Here is a 22787-nt window from a genome sequence, read left to right on the forward strand (position 1 = left end):
CCACTTTCCCACTCCTGATTTCTGTTTTCACCCGTGTTGTGACTCAGACTCAAAGACTCAGAGAGCTTGTGATGTCGCACCGGGAGACTGGCACTACAAGAGTGTAAGCTGCATGTTCCACGTTGCATGGCTTTGCGTGGTCACTGAAATTTCCCATGAGTGAGAGATATAGAGTCATCATGGTGTGAGGTTGCTATAACACTGACTGAGTCCACTCCACAGAAGTCCACAGCAGGCAGCTCAGCCAGTGGGCAGGAAAGAGGCTTCCATTCTGTGCTCTTCTCCGAAGCAGGGTTTCTCACACTCCTAAAGCCCCGAGGTCGGGTGAACTGAGAATGTCTGTCTTTACTACACTTGACCTCGTACAGTAGATAGTGTGCGGAATGTACACCTCCCTGTCCTGCCTGGCTGATTGCTTCCTCAAGTCTTCTACTACATTCACTGTGGTCGACAGTCCAAGCTGACACACTGGTATTAAGCAATTTGCTGGGGCCATATTCTTAGAAACAGATGTTTGAGGTGTATCCAAAGGACAGGGTTGCTCAGAGTTCCCTTCTCCTGTCCGATTGTCCATCCTCTCTCCTCCCCATCCTTGGCAAGCCTGATTTCCTACTCTTCCACGCGGTGGGCATGCACTTTATCTGAGATTCTAGAAGAGTTGAACTTGCCTGGTGAGCTGTCCACTGGGTCTACATCAGTGTTCTGCATCCAAAATCCATCTAATACACACAGTCAAAGCGAGGGAAGCTGGAGTTGGTGCCTGTATCCCCTGTCCTTTCTCAAGCACCTGGCTAGACAGCTGCTGCCAGCCCGAGACCATGGACTGTTCCTCCCTGAAAATGCTCTTGGCATGTGTTATCTCTCAGGTCTCTGCTCAAACCTGCACTATTAGAGGGGCTGTGAACCACACAGCCTCCTCTGCCCTCCAGGGCCGCCCTCCCCCAGAGCCTCAGCTGGTAATTCTAGCCTCCCCAGAGGAGGGGATTCTTTTATGCTCATCCTCAACCTGGAGCCTGTGTGAGCATTCAATAACATTTATTGTACAAAATTGACACCCAGGTCACAGGTTCAAGCCAGAGCTTGAACTCTCAAATCTTCACTATGCCGGAAGTGTGTTCTGAAAGTCTCCACCCTCACTGCTCTTAGGATGGTGAGCCGATGGTGCAGGGAAACACAGAGGAGACTTTGTCCCAAAAGAACCAGGGCAAGGAATGGAGTGCCGGCTCAGCAGTTAGAGCAGGTAATGCTCTTTCGGAAGGCCGTGAGTTCAGTTCCCAGCACCCATGGGTAGTTCACAACCTCCTGCAACTCCAACTCCAAAGAATCCAACATCACCTCCTGGACCTGTCAGTACCTTTGCTCATGTACACGAGTACACACAGAGACACATATACATAATTAAAAGCAAATAAACTTTCAGAGTCATCCATGAGGACCAGACAGTGAGCTTGAGCCCAGAGCAAGCTAGCTCAGCCGCATCAGCCAAGGAATGGTCCGGAGAGTAGGGCAGAGGAACCTGAGCAGAGCTGGGCTCTGCTGGGATTCTTGATAGGCTGCGACGACGAGTGTGCTGACAGTTCAGACATGAACAATAGAGGCACAGGAGGCAGCAACATTCCGACACTGTTCACCCAGCTCAGATACCTTCTGATAGGCGGGCCACTGCTCAGGGATGAGGCGCACACCTCCCCTATCCTCACAGAGAGAGCCTTTCCCAGCAGCAGGGGACTGCTGAAGGACTCACAAATCTAAAGTTAGGGCTGTCCATCCCCCTCCCTCACGAGCACAGGGCCGGCTTGGCTCAAGTCCTCCCTTGGTGAGGTCAACAGACCAAGCTACACTTTCTAGAAATAGTTTTACTGTTTCACCGGCATATGTCCACCTCAGGAATCCAATCTCTGGCCCTGGTCCAGACCAGCAGGGATCCGCCAGGCTGCAGATGCTTGACTAGCAAACTGCAGGCAAACTGGCGAGCAGCGCCCAGGATGATGGGCGTCGCCCAGGATGGTGGGCGTGGCTTCCTGGTGGGTGTGGCTTCCTGTGATACCCGACAAACACCCACTCCAGAATCTTCAGGCTCTTTGGGAAGGAAGCCCTTTGCAGTGACATTGCACACACTGTCACGGGCAGGAGGGGCAGATGCCTCCTGCCCCTCCTGCGCATCTGGGTGCAGTTCTGCCCTAGTTACACATGGCCTGGCACTCAGGCAATGCTAGAGTATATGGGCTGGAGGAGGTGGGATCTCCACCTATGCTGAGTAAAAAAAGAAATCAACCATGTTCTGTAAGCAAGCCCAAATACTATGGCTTGTCTCTGGAACTTCACAAAGAGAGAGAGTAGATCCAACTTCTCAGGGAAGGAATTCTCAAAACAGATACCTTGTAGGGGCCCTGGGAGCTGCCTGCAACTCTAGTGACACCCACCCATTTCAAGCTAAGTTGGTGGGAATAAGAAGCAACCTTGGCTAAGACAAGAACCACCAGACCCCTTGTAACAAAACCCAACAGAGTGCCAAGTCACACATCTTAAAACCCCTGCTGCTCTTCTCTGAGGTCCCAACCCCCCACCCCCCACCCCAACCGTCACACCCCTCCCCCACCCTCACCCCCATATACACACACAGCCGCTTCTCTTCTCTGCTCTGAGGAATCTCAGTGGCCAGGGTATCATCATGCCCAGTATCCTCAGGCATGCCAGAACAGAGAGGGAGGCAGCCTCCTCCGTGCATGGACTCTCACCTGGGCGCCAGGGTACAGGCTGGGGAGCACACTGCTGGGCAGAGAGTCTGTCAGAGGGTGCCTGGCTCCAATGCTCAACAGTTCCCCAGCTGCACACAGTCCCTCATCTAGTGGTGGATGTTCTGGCCACACATCACAGCAGGTACAAGATAAAGATGCAGGTGGAAAAGAACAGAGCCCAGGGGAGAGTGTTGGGGGCCAGCAGTGTCCGACCCTGCCAGGCTAACTTCATGTCACATTCAGGAGGAGCTTTAATTGTTTCTAGGTGTTTTCTTCATCAGCAGTGGCACACGTTCACACAACCACCTAGCACACTCAACTAAGCATCTTCCTCCATGGGCTCATTCCAGCCCTAACCCAGGGCTGTCTCACCTCAGGATGTTCCTGCTAATCCCCCTTGTCCTGGCCACTAGGGGTTTTGATTACATTATGGCTTGCCCATGTCTTCTCCTCTGCACACCAAGATCCACTTGGGAAAGCTCTGAGCCTGCCTGTCCACACCTAGAGCCCTGGCTGGATATTAGGGAGTCCCTGGGCAATTGTAGGAGGTAGGGGTGAAGGAGAGGGAAGACAGAATGAGAACGAACGTTTAGTCCTGTGAGCTAAACAGCAGGCTTGAAGTTATCTGTCCCTAGGCAAGGATCCAGCTCCAAGCTCACCTCTGGCTCAGTTGATCTTTCTCAACTCACCTAACAAGGGAAATAATAAAATGATGTGTTTGCAGACACAGCACAATTCTGCTGTGTTCTGTCGTGGGGAGACGCCATCTGCTGCTCCTGTGAATGTCAGGCCACCTCTACTGAGGAGAAGCCCCTACAAATGTGTGCCACCTCCGCTCCATCCACAGAGCCAGCAATTAAAAGTAACGAGGGTGAAGGGTTAAAGCCTCCCCGTGAAAGCTGAGCTTCTTTCTGTAGCACAAAGTGACAAGGATGCGGGGCATGTGGGATGCAGGGTGCATGGGATGTAGGGTGTGTGGGACGCAGGGTGCATGGGATGTCGGGTGTGTGGGATATGGGGTGCGTGGGATGAGGAGTGCGTGGGATGCTGGGTGCGTGGGGTGTTGGGGGTGTGGGACATGGATGTGTGGGACACGGGACGCATGGCATGTGGGGTGCAGGGGACTCAGGGCATGTGAGGTGCAAGTGCATGGAACACGGGGTGCATCAGATGTCGGGTGTGGGGGATATGGGGTGCATGGGGTGTGGGGTGCGTGGGATATGGGGTGCATCAGATGTTGGGTGCGTCGGATGTTGGATGCATGGGATGTGGGGTGCGTCGGATGTCGGGTGTGTGGGATATGGGGTGTGTGAGATATGGAGTATGTGGGATATGGGGTGCATCAGATGTCTGGTGTGTCGATGTCGGGTGCATGGGATATGGGGTGTGTGGGATGCACCTGTGCCACTGGGCCCATGGGAAGGGGGATTATAGGGTAACGCTTTAAACAGAGGTATCCGAAGCCTTCTGGAGAGGCAAAAGGAACAGTGCTGAGCTGCTGACAACCCATTATAACAGCTGTGTGTCTGTGTTCAGAGAGCGCTGCGCTGCCTGATTCCAGAACTGGTGACCAAGGGAGGGACACTTCCACACAATGTGGCTTTAAGAGGAGTTCTGACAAGCAAGATTTGACCCCTGGTGTAACTTAAGAGGCACATACAATGTCAGGAGCAGTCTAAGGACATGAGCTTGCTGCACGCTTTACCATTTGAGCCTTATACAGACACAGTAAGTGCCCAGAAGGCAGGCACAGAGCTCAGCAGTGCACACTTGTAATATGAACACTAGAGAGGCCGAAGCAAGAATATTTCTAAATCTGAAGCCAAACTTGGGCTAAAGAGTGAGGCCCTATCTCAAAAAATTAAAATAATAAAATAACGTACTGTTATGGGAAGAGAAGGGGACTATTTGTGATGCCTTGGCCCTGGGGCAAGCTGCAGGGATTTGGATCAGTCTGGGGCTTTGATCAGTCTGAGAAATGATTCCTGCTAATAGGCCCTTTGCTTCAGCGGAATTCACTTCTGCCTTCTAGCCCTGATCACTCGGGTGTGACCATCCCGTGACCACTGCACTGTGTTTCTCAGGGTCACACACAGCACATAGGACTCCAGTGTCTGCTGGGATCCCCTACAAATGCCCTGCTGCAGCCCGGAGGGACTGTGCCTCCCTGACTGCAGAGAGCTCCCATGGGGTGTGTAAGACATCAGTACCCCTGAGAGCTCCCTGCCACTGCCTGGGGTGTGTAAGAGATGAGTCTCCAGTGTTGTCAAGTTTCCCTGGGTGGCTCCTTTGGGTATTTTATGGTGACTCAGCACAAACCTGGGTTTACTAGGAATTGTCTCTCAGAGCTGGGGGCTCGTTTGGGAATTTTATGCTGACTCAGCACAAACCTGCCATTCTCACTTTTGTCTTCATTGGTGACAGTTGGGGGTCAGCAATGGCAGGTCCACTCAGTCTGATGCCATTGATTTTAATTTGTTTATGACTGGGGAAGACAGTTGGCTCACTTCTTTTTACTTTGAAAAAACAAAAACCGTTTGCTCTTCACTGGAAGAGTGGATAGTACTAGTGAGCCACAATCCAACCTTTGTCCACCAGTGAAACTTACAGGGACCTTCCAGCTCTTATCTTCTGGAGAGAAAAAATTCAGTTAAGAGATGCAGACAGTCACTCAGTAAAATAAAGCTAATCCACTCTGGAGGGACTGGGTGAACTGCCACTGGTAGGGAATAACCCAGTGGGGTCTGCATCATGATTTTACCACATTTATTGTTTGTTTGTTTATTTATTTGTTTATTTATTTATTTATTTATTTATTTATTTATTGGGAGGAGATACATGCTAAAGTGTACATTTAGCATGTTCAGAGATAACTTGTGGGAGTCGGTTTTCTTCTTCCAACATATAGATCCCAGGAATCAACCTCAAATCATCTGGCTTCATGGCTTTTACCCTTGAACTGCCTCTCCAGCCAGCCCTGCACTGTGGGTTTTAAGAAGTTCCATCTATTCTTATGAATTAGGCAGTGTGCTCATAAAGCAAGGTAAACTAGATTCCCCTGTCTAGGGTATTGCTGGAACTCACTTTGTAGACCAGGTTGGCCTCAAACTCAGAGATCTGCCTGCCTCTGCCTCCTCAGTGCTGGGATTAAAAGCGCAAACCACTATACCTAGCTTGAAAGTGTTTTTTAAATATAATGAGACCAGGCATCTCTACTCTGTCGGGGGGCAGAGTCAAACCCACAATACAAGTAATGTCATAATGACATCAAGTTATTTGAGGACCCAGACCCTTTGATGGTGCAAACCATGGAAGAACCCTGTGTTGCCTTAGCCTCTGATACACTGCAAACTACCTAGTTCTAACTTCAAAGATGTTCAACCACAAAGAGACACCCTGACCCTCAGAAGACTCAGCCAGATTCTCTATGCTGACCACTCTGCCCCATGACAGAGCAGAAATGCCTGCTCTCATTATATTTAAGAGCATTTTTCAAGCAAGGCATACTGCACACACTTTTACTCCTAGGCAGAGGCTGGCAGATCTTGGAATTCAAGGCCTGATCTACAATGAGCATTCCAGCACAGCAAGGGCTACACAGAGAAACCCTGTCTCAAAGAACCAAATAGATGGATACATAGATAGATAGATAGATAGATAGATAGATAGATACATAGATACATAGATACATAGATACATAGATACATAGATACATAGATACATAGATATATAGATACATAGATACATAGATACATAGATACATACATAGATACATACATAGATACATACATAGATACATACATAAATACATAGATACATAGATAGATACATAGATACATAGATAGATACATAGATACATAGATAGAAAACTACTTTTATATTAAAACACAAGCAGGAGGAAGCAGCAACTAGGGAGACATTTCTAGTGAATGATTCTTGAGACAAGGGAAGCCACATGTTATTTATTATTTCAATGCAGGCAACAATAAAAGGTGAGCGTGCGGGAAAACACTTTATCAAATGTAACTGCAAGTCGCTTTTTTTAGTTTCCAGAATAAATAGTAATTAAATCATGTAAGCTGTGACAGAGAAATTGCTTATAAAACCAATCCTCCCACCATAATTGCTTAGATACCCACATTTTTATAAATACGGGGTAACTTTATCCATTGCTTTTATCAGCAGAATGTGACACCAGCTGTTGGGGCTTCGTAATTTAGTGCGGCGTTGGGTGACAGTCACAAAAGCCTGTGTCTTAAAAAATGTGCTAACGTGGCCCAGATGAATGTGCAGACTTGGAGATGTCTCGTTCTGTAGTGGAGTTAGAAATGGCTATAGCACTGGCCAACAGGAGGGGCTGACAATTTGGTTGCCTAACTAATATTTTGGAAGCAAAATGGTGCAGATACTGTACCAGCAGAATCAACAGGCTAGTTAACTCTGTGACTAACCAAGGAAGTTTGTGACTAGGCACAGCTGGCTGACAAGTATCGGGGGACGGCCAGCCATGCTGATCTCATTTCCAGAATGTCCCTCCGGTCAGGAAAGAGTCCTGACACACAAGCGTTCTCTGATTGCTCCATTGCTCTTGGCCTTCTTGGGCACAAACCAGATCCAAAGGGCTGAGCCATTTGTGCAGGTAGAGACTGGTGTGAGGCAAGAAGTGGGAATGTGGGACTAGTGGGTGGAGATTCCTGCTCCCTCTGACCCACACAGGCTCTGCACAGGTACAGGGAAGGGGGTCTACCTGAGTTTGGAGGGTGGGTGCTCACCCATCCTTTCTTCTGTCCTTTTCCTTAGCCTCTGGCTACTTCTCCCGAATAAGGAGACCCCATGAGGTCCTTACTGTCTCAGGGCACATGGGGAGCCGGATGCGGTGCTCGCTGTTGCAGCACCAGATGCTGTGCTTGCTGTTGCAGCCTTCTGTCTACTGCTGCTCACTGTGACCATCTCCGCTCCTCTTGCAGTCAAGTTCAGCAGCTGCGTGGACACCAAAGGGACACAGTATGAGACCAACAGCTTGGACTTCAAAGTCAGGGCGGATGGGACAGTCTTCGCCACTCGGGAATTGAAGATCCCCTCAGAGCAGGTAGCCTTTACTGTGACTGCACGAGAACGCCAGAGCGCTGAGCAATGGGACGCCATGGTGCGGCTGCTGGTAGCCCAGACATCATCAGCACATTCTGAAGACAAGGTAAGAAGACACAGGACAAGCAGGAAGGTCTGGGTCCAAAGTAAAGGTGTCCCTGCTCTGGGGAGTCCCAGACAGACCCTTTCCCTGACGCATGGAAGATGCAGGTTGACAGCTCTTTGGCTTTGCCCACCATCAAGGCTTGGTACCACCCCTAACCTCCACATCCCTCTAAGGTAGACTCATCCTCATGGGTAGATACCTGAGCACCAAACTACTGCCGTCTCATTTTGAATGAGACTCACTTCTACCTTGAGCTGTGAACCACAAATTCTGTGTGTAGCCTAGGATCCCAGGGATATGTGCACAGAGGTAGCCACCTGCTTTCAAGGACAGGAGGGTTGACAAGCAAAGCAGGTCAACTCTGAGGCTGGGGAAACCACTACTCTGGAGAGAGACAGAGGGAGAGAGAATGGCAGAAAGAAAGGGAGATGGGAGGGGCAGGGAAGTGAGAGGGGCAGGGAAGTGGGAAGGGCAGGAAGATAGGAAGAGGCTGGGAGATAGGGAGAGGCAGGGAGATGGGAGAGGCGGGGAGATAGGAGAAGGCTGGGAGACAGGGAGAGGCAGGAAGATGGGAGAGATGGAGAGAAAGATGGGAGAAAGAGACAGAAGAGAGGGGACAGCAGGAGACAAATGATGAGTGGAAGGAAATGGAGACACAAGGAGTCTTTCTATGATATCTGCACTCTGCATCTTCTCCTTCCCCCAGCTGTGTGCCTGAGAGATGAACTGGGGTAAGGGCACCTCCCCTGTTCTGGTCCTGCACTGTTCAGTCATCTGACCAGACTTCATGACACCCCACCTCCTCTCTGTTCCGTTTTCGTTTATGCTGGGAACCTTAGGCAACAGCATTAGCCTCAGGCTAACTGGGGCTAGCAGAGAGCTTGAAGCCTGTGTGCCTGCAGGAGGGAGACACTGAGAAAACCAGAATGTCTGGAGAGGGAAGCATGGCAGACCCCTGAACTTGTCTGGTTCCACGCGGCAGTGTAAGGCAGGCTCGGGCAGCTACATGGGGGCTCCCATGGAAATGCCTGGAGGACCCGAAGAGTTAAACGTATTCTTTTATGTGGGTTTGCCCAGAACCTTCCATAACTGAGTGTGACTTTGAAAGCATCTTAGTAGGAGAAAATGTCCAAATTTCCAAAAAACTGACCAAGGACCCTTCGTGGAACAGCTTGTAGGACAGGTGTGCCAAGGAACCCACTTTGGGGAAGCAGGAACTGGCTTTGGTCTTGTTCCTTGAATCCAAGTAGGAGGATACATTACTAGTACACACACACACACACACACACACACACACACACACCACCCTGTCCATGGATATTAAAGACTCTAAGACAGGCAGGTATGCCTGCTCACTCTTCCCTGTGTGTTCATCATGCATGTACCCCTGAGCCAGGTGAGGGACAGTTAAAAAGAACAAGTGAAGTGAGGAACAGGTGAGGTGAGGAACAGGTGAGGTGAGGGACAGGTGAGGTGAGGGACAGGTGAGGTGAGGAACAGGTGATGTGAGGAACAGGTGAGGTGAGGGACAGGTGAGGTGAGGAACAGGTGAGGTGAGGGACAGGTGAAGTGAGGAACAGGTGAGGTGAGGAACTGGTGAGGTGAGGAACAGGTGAGGGACAGGTGAGGGACAAGTGAGGGACAGGTGAGGTGAGGAACAGGTAAGGTGAGGAACAGGTGAGGTGAGGAACAGGTGAGGTGAGGGACAGGTGAGGCGAGGGACAGGTGAGGCGAGGTACAGGTGAAGTGAGGGACAGGTGAGGTGAAAGATGGGTGAAGGTTCAAGGCAGGACCGGCAGAAGGCATTTTCCTCCATGTGAACAGCTCATGTGGGAAATGCAGTGTGTAAACTCTGGACAGGAAGCTAATAACCTCTGAAAAAGGACAGCTGGTGCCAAAGGAGCTGAGATAGAACAGAGGTTCTCAGCCTGAGGGTCACAACACCCAAAAGACCACATTTACCCCCAAACAGACATTTTGATTCGTAACAGTAGCAGAATTACAATTATGAAGTGGCAACAAAAGGAATGTTATGGTTGGGGTCAGCACATGAAGAACCGTATCAAAGGGTCACAGCATTAGGGGGTCAGCACACATGAAGAACCGTATCAAAGGGTCACAGCATTAGGGGGTCAGCACAGCATGAAGAACCGTATCAAAGGGTCACAGCATTAGGGGGGTTGAGAGCCATATGGAACATTATTGAACCCAGTTTTAATTTAAGTTGATGTTTTCTTACCCAGAATGCTTGCAGGCAGATGGTGTCTCACTGTTTCAGATTTTAGAATATTTGCTTGAGACTATAGTGGGACATCCTGGGGACACAACCCAAGGCTAAACCAGAACTCATCTGTTTCATCTCTTCCTTAATAGCCTGGACTTGTGCATGAATGTGTGCTTCTGTGCATTAGTGTGTGTGTGCTTATGAGTGAGTGTGTGTTTTATTTATTATGAGTGTGTGAGTGTGTGTTTGGGTGTGAGGGTGTGAGGGTGTGTTGTGTGTGTGCTGTGTGAGTGAGTGTGTGAGTGTGTGTGAGTGAATGTGTTTGAGTGTGTGAGTGTGTATGTTTGTGTGAGTGTGTGTGAGTGAATGTGTTTGAGTGTGTGAGTGTGTGTGTTTGTGTGAGTGTGTGTGAGTGAATGTGTTTGAGTGTGTGTGTGAGTGTGTGTGAATGTGTGAGTGTGTGTGAATGTGTGAGTGAATATATGTGAGTGAATGTATATGTGAGTGCATGAGTGTGTATGTGTGTGTTTACTGCAACACATGAGGTCAAGTGTGGAATTTTCCACTTTGAGTGGATGGTACTCAAAACATTTCAGATCTCATATTTTCTAACAAGAGATGTTCAACTTCTATTATAATTTGACAAGATAAAAAATACTTGTTCTAGAGACTGGAGAGATGACTCCATGGTTTAAAGCACTTGATGCTCTTGCAGAAGACCAGGTTCAGTTTCCAGTACCCAGAGGGTGGCTCACAGCTCCCTGCAACTCTACTTCCAGGGGATCCAGCCCCCTCTTCTGGCCTTGCCAGGTACTGCACACATGTAGTGCATACACGTATTTTCAGAAAAAACATTCATACACCTATATTAAAAAATAATAATAAAACCCTCCTTTAAAAATACTTAAAGTCTTTGAGATATCTTTGAGAGTCATGAGATTGTGTGTGTATATCTGTGTGTTTAAAGATAATAAATTCAAGAAAGAAGAAAAGAAACCAGAACAGATGGGATAATGCACTTCCTTTGGAGTAAGATGGTATGCTTACAAATACATCGGTAATTATAAAAATGAAGACATGTTAACATACAAATAAAAGAAAACATGTTGACAGATTGAATAACTAAAACCCTGCTAGGTACAGCTTGCTAAATACCCATCTCGAAAATCTAAGAACAGAGACAGGTTGAATGTAAAATCTTAGCGGGTGGGGTGGGGGGGGAAACTGTGTAAATAACAACCAGAAGAAAGCTGAAGGCAGTTCTGTTGACATCAGACAAACAGACCAAGATAAAGCATCCTGTAAAGGGGACACTTCACAGAGACAAGACACGCGAGACATGAACTGATGTCCACGTATATGACTTCAAGCTGTTCACAACAAAGTCGATAGAAATAAAGAGAAGCGCCAAGTGGGGGTGCACTCATTGTAAATGTAAACAAGTGTCCATCTATGAGTAACAGACAGATAAGTTCCTGAGGAGACGGAGGGCAGCCACACAACCAGGACGCTCAACCTTGTGCAGAGAAGTTTATAACCCCAGAGCCCACCACTGCTAAGGGGCCCCGGCTTCTAACCAGAGACAGACCAGTTCAAATTTTTAATCCAAAAAGTCTTGCCATAGCTACAATATTTAAAGTCAAAACAGACCTGGGTTGTGGGTTGTTGCTTTTTGTTTTATTAGTAGGGGGTGTTTGGTTTTGGTTTTTTTGGGGGGGGGGGGAGTTTGGTTTTTTGACAGAGTAATTAAGCTAAAAATCAATAGCAAAGAATATAACTGGGAAATCCCCATAGATTTGTGATTCACACGAAAGCCTCGTTAGCATCCTCTGAAAGAGCAGAACTGACATGTAAATCAGGGGACATGTTGACTGAATAATAAACCTAGCTGGGTTCCCCAGGTGGAATGTCTGGGATTCATGGGCAGTGGGATAAAGAAAGGAACACTACCTTCTCAGCACCCATCCCTAGAAACTATCAAAAGCGAGGAAGACGAGGCTCAAGTAAAACAGAAAGAAAAAAAAGGAGAGAGACAGGGGTTGGAGAGATGGAGAAAACACAGAAATCCGAGATGTACAATCAGTGACAAAAGTCAGTTCTTAAACGATGACATTGGTAGCTGGGCGGTGGTGGCACATGCCTTTAATACCAGCAGGTGGATCTCTGAGTTCAAGAGGCTAGCCTGGTCTACAGATCGAGTGCCAGGGCAGCCAGGGTTACCCAGAGAAACCTTGTCTCAAAACAACAAAGATGAAGTTGATCATTCTGGGTAAGAAGAAAGACAGAAGCAGCAGATAACCGATTCTAAGATGAAAAGATGGTGCTGTCTGACCATAGGAATACTAGAAAATTCTGTGAGGGGAGTATGTGCACTTTATACCAAAAGCATCGAGAGTCTGCAAGGATAAAGTTTACCAGAACTGAACTGACATGAGAAAAACTCTTATCTGTGTTGTTATGCTTGATCTTGGCCAAAAGACAAAGAAACAGCCAAATTTGTTTATTAATATTTTTAAAAAGTTAAAATCTGTGTTAAGGGGACATTTCAACTCTGATAGTGGGTCCTTCCTTAGCTATAATAAGGAGAAAATAAAATTAATTCCACATAAATTTGCCAAAGAATTCAATGAAAAGGTTACTCCTGTAAACACTAGAGAGCGTCTCTCTCAAACCTGGGAAACTATTGCCAGGTGAACAGGACTCACATCTGGACCTCAACATGAATCATTCCTCAAACTCAGCAGGAACCGTTTTCCTGACAAAAGCCTTTTCCAAAACCATGTTCCAAGCCAAAGACCCAAATGTTTGGAATGTGTGATAAAAATGTCGTCATGGGATACCATTGCCTATAATTTACATAAGCAAGATACTTACAAACTTTAATCTGCCTTCTCTACATAGACTGATAAATCATGCCCGAGTTGTATGTATCCTAAGAACATGAGATTAATTCATCTTTGCTTTCATAGAACAAAGGATCAAAAGGATGCACAATCCCCTACATATCAATTACTAAAGGTTCTATTCCAAACATTAGGAATATTCAGGTTATTTGGAAAGGAGGTGGCCTTGCAGTAGCTCAGAAAGGGTATCTACAAACTCAGCAGTGGTAGTCCAATCAGCTGTTGAAATAGGGAAAGGGGGCTTCCACCTCACACACCAAAGGCCCACGACAATGCCATAAGACAAGAAAAAGAAATCAAGATAAATAAAGCTAGCATATTGATAAGTAAAACCCACAGGGGTGACAGGTGAGTTACTGGGAGTGATGGATGAGACTAGCTGGGTGTGGAGGAACTGAGCTCTGCGTGCCAACAACGAACTTCAGCCAGTGAATCTGGATGAATCTGAATGAATCTCGACACATCTGGATTAATCTGGATGCATCTGGATGAATCTGGATGAATCTGAATACACTCAATAGTTCACATTATTTATTGAGGCAAATTTAAAGAGCTCTTTAAATTCCTGGAGGACTTCAGGTTGTGGGGATATTAATTCTACCTTGTGCTTAGCTGAACCCCTGCCTCTGCTCAGTAAATGACAGTTGTACACCAACTGTCTCCAGTCTCTGGCAATGATTCCTTGAAAAACAAAATTGCCATCATTCCAGAACCACTGGAGTCAGTTAAAGTGGCTTTGGGATTCAGAGAGAAAATATGGGCAGAATATAAGGCTAGAAAAATTTGTTTCTGTTATTTATTTACATGTGTATATATGTAGGGACTCACACACTACCGAATGCATGATGAAGTCAAAGGAGGGCCTGTGGAAGTCCATTCTCTCCTTGTACCATGTAGATGTCAAGGACTGAACTCAGGTTGTCAGGCCTGGCAGCGAATAACTGCCTTGATTCCTCAAGAAAGAGTCGACAGCCTCCAGCAACAAAATAAGTTCACTAGCTACAGAAGGGTCTAGAGAAGAAATGGACACCTGTAAAACATAGGCCATGGAGTCTTAAAGTCCTAAGGCTGCTTTCCTGGAAAGGGTCACTGAAGTAAATTCTTCAAGGACTGTTGCCCAGGGACCCCCATACACACACACATACATACATACATACATACACACACATATGCATATATACATATGTGCACACACATACACACATGCACACATGCACACATGTACATACATATGTTCATACATACATAATATATATTTTGATACACATATGCATATATATTATAAGTATGCCAGGAGTCAAAACCAGAGCCTTCTCCCATTGAACTCCACCCTGAGCCCTTATATTTTTTAATGATCGTATTTTAAATGGTTACACAAGTGTCTATACAATACATTCAAGTTTACCCCCTGACCTGCAAGTTTTTAAACCTTTACTCTGTGACCTGGAGGAAAACTTGTGCTGTCCCTACTTAGTAATGTGAGAGTAATCAAGAAAGGCACTGATTTTTCCCTCTGGCCTAGACATACACACAAATGCACATACACAACACATATACATTACACACACTACTCGCTTGCACATGCATGCAGATATACACACTCACACTACACATATTCACACACTGCACAGAAATACTCAGGCACATACCCTACACATATAAACTAAACACACATATACCGTACAAATATATACATGTTTAACATGCAACACTAAACAAATGTATACCCAGGACATACACATCACACACGCATACACTACACACATATGCAATGCACAGTAAATGCACACACATAAACATATGCGCATGAAAACACATAAACTACATATACCTATAGTACACGTGCATGTTCATGCATTAAATCAGACACACATGCACTATATATACATATATAACAAATGCATATATACTTACATATATGTGTATATAATACATATGATGTGTATGTGTAACCATACACATACATACATATGCACTACCCACACCCTACATATGCACACACACTGCCCATTCACTGCACATATACTACATACACACTACACAATTGACACATGTATATACTACATACACACCACATACACACATACACTATATACTACACATACATGCACTCACTGTACACAGTACACAATACATGTATGTACACATACACATTACACTTGAACACAGGCACACATACATATGCTCCAGACAAGCACACGTATACACTTTAAAAGACACACATGTCAAGGGCTTCCCAGTAGGGCCTGAGGAAGGAGAACTCACGTGGAGATGCACCCTAAGCAAGAGTTCTATTCTAGAAGGTTCTAGAGAGGAAAGTGGCTCCCTGTAAAGCAGCGTCCACAGAATGTTTAAGTTGCAGGGACGCTCTCATGGAAAGGGGCCTTGGAGAAAATCCCTCAGGAACTGTTGCCCAGGGAACCCCTAATTTCTCGCTCTTGTTCTTTCATTTCTCTTCTGCCGAGGCTTCTGCGCCCAACGCCTCCCCATTCATTATTTTAGCGACTCTCCATGGCTCTGGGTAAAACCGACAGCTTTACAGTTAGATGAACCATAAAAAATTGGCAACTTCTCTCCTCCCCCTTCCCCCCCACCCCCAGCAGCTATTAAAGGCCGTCTTTCTGTGTGTGATGCGGCAGTGCTCAAATCTGGAAGAATGTCCTTTTGTGCAGTCTTGCAGGAAAGCCGATAGCAATTCAATTAGAAAATGCAAATGAGGTCACATATTTCCCAGTGGAGCACTGAGGTGCCCCTGAGGAATCGGAGCGACACTCGGCCTCACGGTAAATACCGAAGATGAAGCGCCCCTCGCTGTTGTCATCTGCCCGGCTGGTACTGTGCTTGAGGGTGGTGATAGGGCCTGTGGGTGTAGTTTGCCAAAAAGACACTGTTGTTTATGAAACTAATATTGGGTCTTCTAGCACATCAGCACTTTTGAAGAATCATAGGCAGCTGTGAGCTTCCCTGGACTCCAGCTACAAGGGATCCCATGTGTCCCAACCACTAGTGCCCTTTGGAAATGGAGTTTGCAGTGGGGTTAGATCCACAATGATAGCTGACCCTTTAGACACAGACACAGGGAGAACACTGTCAGGAGATGACAGAAAGATAGAGCGGTCTCTACACCCCCAGGATTGCCAAGAATTATCTGCCTGCCAGGATAGACAAAGAGCCAACCCCCAACCCCAGCCCCAGCCCCAGCCCCAGCCCCAGCCCCAGCCCCAGCCCCAGCCCCAGCCCCAGCCCCAGCCCCAGCCCCAGCCCCAGCCCCAGCCCCAGCCTGAGTTCCAACCTCAGCCTGGCCCTAGCCTCAGCTTCAGCCTCAGCCCAGCCAGGACTTTGATCTTGGACTCTGGCCTCCACCGGAAGAGAATTAACTTTTGGTTTAATATCCCACCCCTAAGTCCATAGTCCTTTGTTCTGCAGCCTGTTGATAATATAACAAGGAGCATGGTGGTCAATAACCTCTACCCTCAGATTCGTTACTCTATCCCCTGGTCCAGTATCTCCTCTGGGCCCATCCCCCTAACTCATCAGGACCATCTTCATGTCCCTTGGGTCCAGCACCCTCTTCCTTTCTGGTCCATTACCCTCCCATTTTGTAGCTCATTGACACATGCCCATGGTCCATCACCCACTTCCTGTCTCTTTCACCCTCTGATTATCATGGTTGATATCCCATCCTGCAAGTTGGTAGCTTCATCCCTGTTTCTGCCTCTGAGGCTCCCATGATGTCTGTGAGAAAACGGAAAGGAGCGGTCTTAAGAATTATTCTCAACCATTCCCAACCTGTCTTAGGGGTGTACTGCTGTGAATAGACACCATGACCAAGGCAACTCTTATGAAGACAATATTTAATTGGGGCTGGCTTACAGGTTCAGAGGTTCAGTCCATCATCATCAAGGTGGGAACATGGCCGCACCCAGGCAGGCATGGTGCAGGTGGAGCTGAGAGTTCTACATCTTCATCTGAAAGCTGCTAGTGGAAGACTGGCTTCCAGGCAGCTAGGATGAGGGTCTTAAAGCCCACGCCCACAATGACACACCTATTCCAACAAGGCCACACCTACTCCAATAGGGCTACACCTTCTAATAGTGCCACTCCCTGGGCCAAGCATATTCAAACCATCACACAGTCATTTCCACAGAGACCTCAGAGACCTTGTGGCCAAACAACACTATAAGAAGTGTAGCCTCCACCCTTTGTGAGTTCTGGAGGCCTGGTATGCTGAAACTTGAGCTAGACAATTAGAGGTTCAGAGACTCTTGTCGAAAGAGACCTCAGGACCTACAGCACTGAGGCTGTAGTGACCCTGGGATTTACACATGTGATGTGTGTGCAAGAGGTGTGGTTGGCCTGGAGACGCCACTAGAGGCGTTAGGTGGCGAGTAGGTCATGAAGCTTGTATGTCAAAAAACATAAAGGATGCCTTCCCAGTGAGACTGAAAACACAGATTCCAGAAAGGGTAAACTGCAAGTGTGTGGGCAAGCTGTGTGCAATCCCTCGCTCTCCTTGGTGTCCTCCTGAGAACAGAGAGCTCCATGGGCCTGTGAGTTCAGGCTACATCTTGTCTTCACAACTCTGTAGCTCTGGGCTGAATGCCCTGGGTCTGGGAGACCCATATGGTGACTGGTTTATGTGTATCTTATGACTGCCAGCCCAAGCTGCTAGGACACTATATGGGAGAGGGACATGGATGGAGCCACAGCCCAAGAGCACCAGGCCCCCACTTGGCAGGAATGAGCACCCATCAGTGTGATTGGACCCACAGTTCACACTGCCTGAAGTGCCTAAGGGTGACGGGCCCCACAGTTCACACTGTCTGCTGTGCCCAGGTGGTGGGACAGATAGTTCACACTCCTCTGCACATAGGCATCATAGCAAAGTGCAGGCCCCTAATAGAACAGTAATTTCCACCCTCTGCATCAACCATCACCTTCAAAAGAAGGAGCTGGGGACACAGTCTGAGCTCCAATGCCAGGCCTCAGGCAGCACCAGATTCCACAGTTCAACATAGTGTGTTCATGAATAAGTGAAAAGCTGCTGCAGTCAATACTCTGCACACAGTAGGTGGCTCACACAGAAGGTTCAAGTCCAAGCTAACCTTCCAGATAGGGCCAATGACAAAGAAATAGGCCTTGTTCTGGAAGCCTTTCTGTGTCCACCTCAGTGGAATTCCAGCATCTCCCGGCTTGGCCAACAATGCAACTACACTTAGCTCTGATAAACAAAGTAGCATCCAGCTCCTAACAAGGACAGCATCCATCACCCACCTGGGGCCCTTTCAGAGCGAACTCATACAAAGGTGTGTTATGATTGCTCTGCACTGTGAGTGTGGCTATCTTTCTGTTGTTTTATTTTGTGTTTGTTAAATGCCAGTTTGTTCTGCCTTAGCTCTTCCTTGGCTACTATGGAAACCAGCTAGACGGCTGCAGACAGAAGCCTAGCTAAATATTTTAAATGTGTATGCTTGCAGACAAACAAAATGGACCCTTTCCCAGTTACATTGAAAAGGGAGAGGCAAAGGAAGGAACGTGCAGAGCTCAGTGTTCCTCCAAGAGGGTGAGAGGGAAGGGAGAGGAGAGAGAAGGAGGAGGAGCCTCGCGGTCTAATTACCCTCAGTTAAAAGCAATGCCAGGCTTGACAGTGGTGAAGGACCCACATCACTGCCCATATGGAAACACGTTGACTCTGGAGCTCTGGGAAAACCACCACAACAAAAGTTAACAAACATACACACACACACACACACACACACACACACACACACACACACGTGCTCACGCACGCACAATGCAAGACAGAAATGGAAGACAGCTATCAGTAGATTTATTTGGGGGCCATATCGCATCTTCTCCTATTCCAGTGTGAGCAGAGTTCATTCATGATTCAGGAATAGCACTCCATTTTGACTGCAGATCCATACCCACTTAGCAACCTCAGAATGCTAGACTTTAAGACACAAGTTATTGGCGTGGCCTGGGTTAGCTCCGTATTTACCTCTGTGTTGGAAGAAGCCACCCAGGTCATCAGGCTACAGTCCCACTGACACTGTAGTTACCCAGCTACATACAGAGCTGTGGCCATTGGGAGCTGGAGCCTGTATGGCACAAAGGCTGCTGGGTAAGAGGAGGGATGCTAGCTACGCAGCTGTTGATTGCTGGATGCTGGGAGGGGCCAGGGAAGGAGGTAGGCTTTGAAGATTCCAGAACCTTCTCTGCTGGGAACACCATCTGCCTGGGGCTGCAGCTAGAATCTTCCCCTTCAGCATACAGCTGGAAGCCTATAAAATCCTCCGGTTGCCACACCACTCTACTGGGCTTGTCTGCAGGGCTTGTCGATTGGTGAAACCCAGGGGAAAGGCCATGCCCTTCTGGTTAGCAGGAAGGTCATAGGAAGTTCACATGACTCTGCCTCACCCCCTGTCACACACACCTAGAAATTATGAGTTGCTTGTGCCCAGTCTTCAGCCACCATTTAGCAGAGGCCACTAGATGAGGCCATGGAGCTCCTGTGGTCCCCACTCTGCCACCCTGCAGCTGTGGAAGGCAAACACACTTGGCAGGTTAGGTGCCTGGCGCGGGGGGGGGGGGGGGGTTAATAATTATAATTTTACCTGGTAGTGTGTGTGCATGTATGCATGAGTGTATGTGTGTATGTGTCTATGTGTGTGTATGTGTGTGTATGTTTGTGTGCATGTATATTTGTCTGTGTATATGTGTGTATGTGTGTGTATGTGTATATGTGTGTGCATGTATGTGTTTATGTGTATATGTGTGTGCATGTGTGCATATGTGTATGTGTGTATGTGTGTATATGTGTGTATGTGTATGCATCTGCATGTGTGTGTATGTGTGTGTGTGTGCATGTGTATGTTGGTATGTGCATACTGCTGTGTGCATGTGGAGGTCACAGAACAACTTTATGAAATGAGTTCTCTTCTTTCTTCTTTATGTGGGTCCTAGCGACTGATCTCAGCCCCCTATGGTTACACAGCAAGTGCTTTACCTGCTGAGCCATGTTGCTGGCCCCTTACACACCCTTTTCATGGCTATGGCTGGGAGTCTCTTCTCTCCCATCAGTCAGCTTCCCCTGCTCATCACAGCTGCCTGCAGTTGTTCCCCACCTTAGCCACCTCCAGTTTGTTTTATTACTTTTGTTACATAGATCAAAGCTAGGCCCTGTGTGCACTAGGAAAGCATGCTACCACGAGCTACAGTCCAACTCCTCCTTTCCCTTTCTCTCCTGTGCGAGGGCTTCACTAATTGCACAAGCTTCCAGTGCTCTGTCTCAGCTTAGCACATAGCTGAGATTCCATGCCTGTATCACCGACTTCCTCCTCTGCCTTTATGATTGCGGGAGGGAGCCTTGGCTCTGGGGATGCTCACACAAACACGCTTAGACGAGAAGGCAGATCCCCAGCTTGCCACTATCACTGAGATTTACTATTTCTTTCCTGATGGAATTTCCTGGTCAGAAGAGCTACAGGAAGAAAATAGGGCCACAAAATACTCCCCACTCCTTTGCCCGCACACACTCTCTTTACTCTGTGTCCATCCACTGAATCCTACTCTCTGCTTATGCAAATAAGGACTGCAAGCTGCTTGTAAAAACCATGTACCAGCCTTAGGGCTTCACGGGGCTGTGCTGTCAACCAGAGTCTTCCCAAAGAGTCACATCTTTGGGTAGTAGAAGCCTACCACTGCTTCTCATGAGGTGAGGTTGGCAATGTCACACCTTGACCAAGAGGCTTTGTCCCAGGGCCCTGTTGTCTATCCCAAGAGAGCCGATGCACCGGCTTCTGTAAGCTGCTTTTATTGAATCAGGAAGACTCACACATATGCCCTCGTCTCAAAATTGGGAGGAATTTAAAGTGTCTCTTTAGAGACATCCAGCACGTTCACCCAGACCCAGTGACTGGGGATCTGGGAGAGCACTATAGTCATGTGCTGGTTCACCCCATCTCCAAGGTCAGGCCAACCATCCAGTGTTACAAAGATAGCATCTGGGAACCTTAAAGCAATGACATTTCCCTGCTCTGGGCAGCAATGGGAAATTCTCTGTCCCTTGAGGGACTTTGTACAAGTGTGCAGGGACCCAGTGAGTGGCAAGCCAGTGCTGACTGTCCATCCTCACATAGCTGTGGGAAGCGGGTAAAGATGGTCCATTTTCTAGGTCTCATCAGTGTCCCTGCACTGATAGCCTCCATGAGCGATCCACTCCAGCTGTAGGGAAGCTGCCATGCCCAGTCCAGAGGCCTAGCATGGGACCTGCTAGCTCTCAGCACTGCCGTCACAGAGAAATTAGAAAATATTGAACAACATCTACCCGTAAACCAATTCCCACCCAATGAAATGCAAACTGGTTCCTGCCCACTGCAAACCAGATCTCTCCCATTGCAAACCAAGATGGTAAAGGCAGACCCATACACACCTGGGACAGGTGTTGAGGAGTTTCTGGTCCCAGGCACCCTGTCACTCACAGGACCCAGTGTGACCTCACCTGCCTGTTTTACATATAAACCTGTTGACTTTAAAACCCAGGCTCCTGTGTGATTCCTTGTGAAAGATGAGCCGGGTGGACGTCAGGGGACAGTGGGAAAAGGTCGTTTTCTGCATTAAATTCTAACTCTGATTTATTGTCTTTAAAATAAAATATGATAAGCGAGGCGTGGTGGCATATACTTTTTAATCCCCGCCCTTGGGAGGCAGAAACCAGCAGATCACCGTGAGTTTGAGGCCAGCCTGGTCTACATAGCAAGCTCCAGGCCAGCTCGGCAATATAGTAAGACCCTGTCTCAAAAAAAAAAAAAAAAAAAAAAAAAAAAAAACTAGTGATTATCTAAAACCTGCCCCAGATCAGTGTTGAATTATTCATCCCCAGGTGTGAATGGGGCCTCAGGGAGCTGACTCAGCTTCTTGCTAACATGGAGCAGTCCTGGAGACCTCACTGAGAAGCCACAGCCAATTACCCTCAGGGTCCTGCTCAGAGAACAGCTCTCACCTACAGGCCTGTAGTAAGTAAGGCCTGGGCAGGACAGAGCCCCCGGCACAGGGACAGGGATGTGGGGTGACTTATTGCCCATTGTGGAGAAGGGGAGGATGAGGCCTGAGCTTTGATCTCCAAGTGCAGGTTGCCAGTGAGTTGGAGCCTCTGCCTTCCAGAGAAAATCCTCAGGCTGCCATTGTTTGTTTGTCTCACCTCTTCCCTGAAGTGACAACCTATGTGTCCTCAAGATTGAGCATCTTGTCACCATCCTGTGAGAGGGAGAAAAAAAAGGTGCCTGTGTTTGAGATGGATCCGTGAAACCTAAGAGGGATCCGAGACCAGTTAATAGAGAAGGACTGGAAGACCCCCAGCCCAGCCCTCCCAGGAAAATTCACACAAGCACACACACACACACGCACACATGCCTGCGTACATGCACACACACACGCACACATGCCTGCGTACATGCACACATACATGCACACACACTGCAGAACAGGGATGCACATTCCAGCAGTGGATTCCACCATGGCCATTTTTCACTAAAAGGCTGATGTCCAGGCAGAGGATACAGCTTAGCTGTTAAACCCCTTTTCTTATAACCAGAAAGACTTGAGGTTAATCATCAGAATTTGAAAAAAAAAAAAAAAGAAAAGAAAGAAAGAAAGAAAGAAAGAAAGAAAGAAAGAAAGAAAGAGGACAAGTGGAGTGGAAAAGCACCTGTGATCCTGGCACTTCG

At 47.7% G+C, this 22787-nt stretch overlaps 1 protein-coding gene across 1 annotated transcript in view; it reads left to right on the plus strand.

Moving 5' to 3' along the window:
* The window catches only part of Cdh4 (cadherin 4), a 469526-nt gene that overhangs the window by 338056 nt on the left and 108683 nt on the right, over nucleotides 1-22787 (plus strand). Inside the window, exon 3 of the mRNA XM_076930353.1 lies at nucleotides 7706-7932. Coding sequence (XP_076786468.1) covers nucleotides 7706-7932 — 227 coding nt within the window. The remainder of the gene's footprint in view (nucleotides 1-7705; nucleotides 7933-22787) is intronic.

The sequence above is a fragment of the Arvicanthis niloticus genome, chromosome 2, assembly GCF_011762505.2.
Source record: "Arvicanthis niloticus isolate mArvNil1 chromosome 2, mArvNil1.pat.X, whole genome shotgun sequence".
In the NCBI taxonomy this organism is placed as follows: Eukaryota; Metazoa; Chordata; class Mammalia; order Rodentia; family Muridae; genus Arvicanthis; species Arvicanthis niloticus.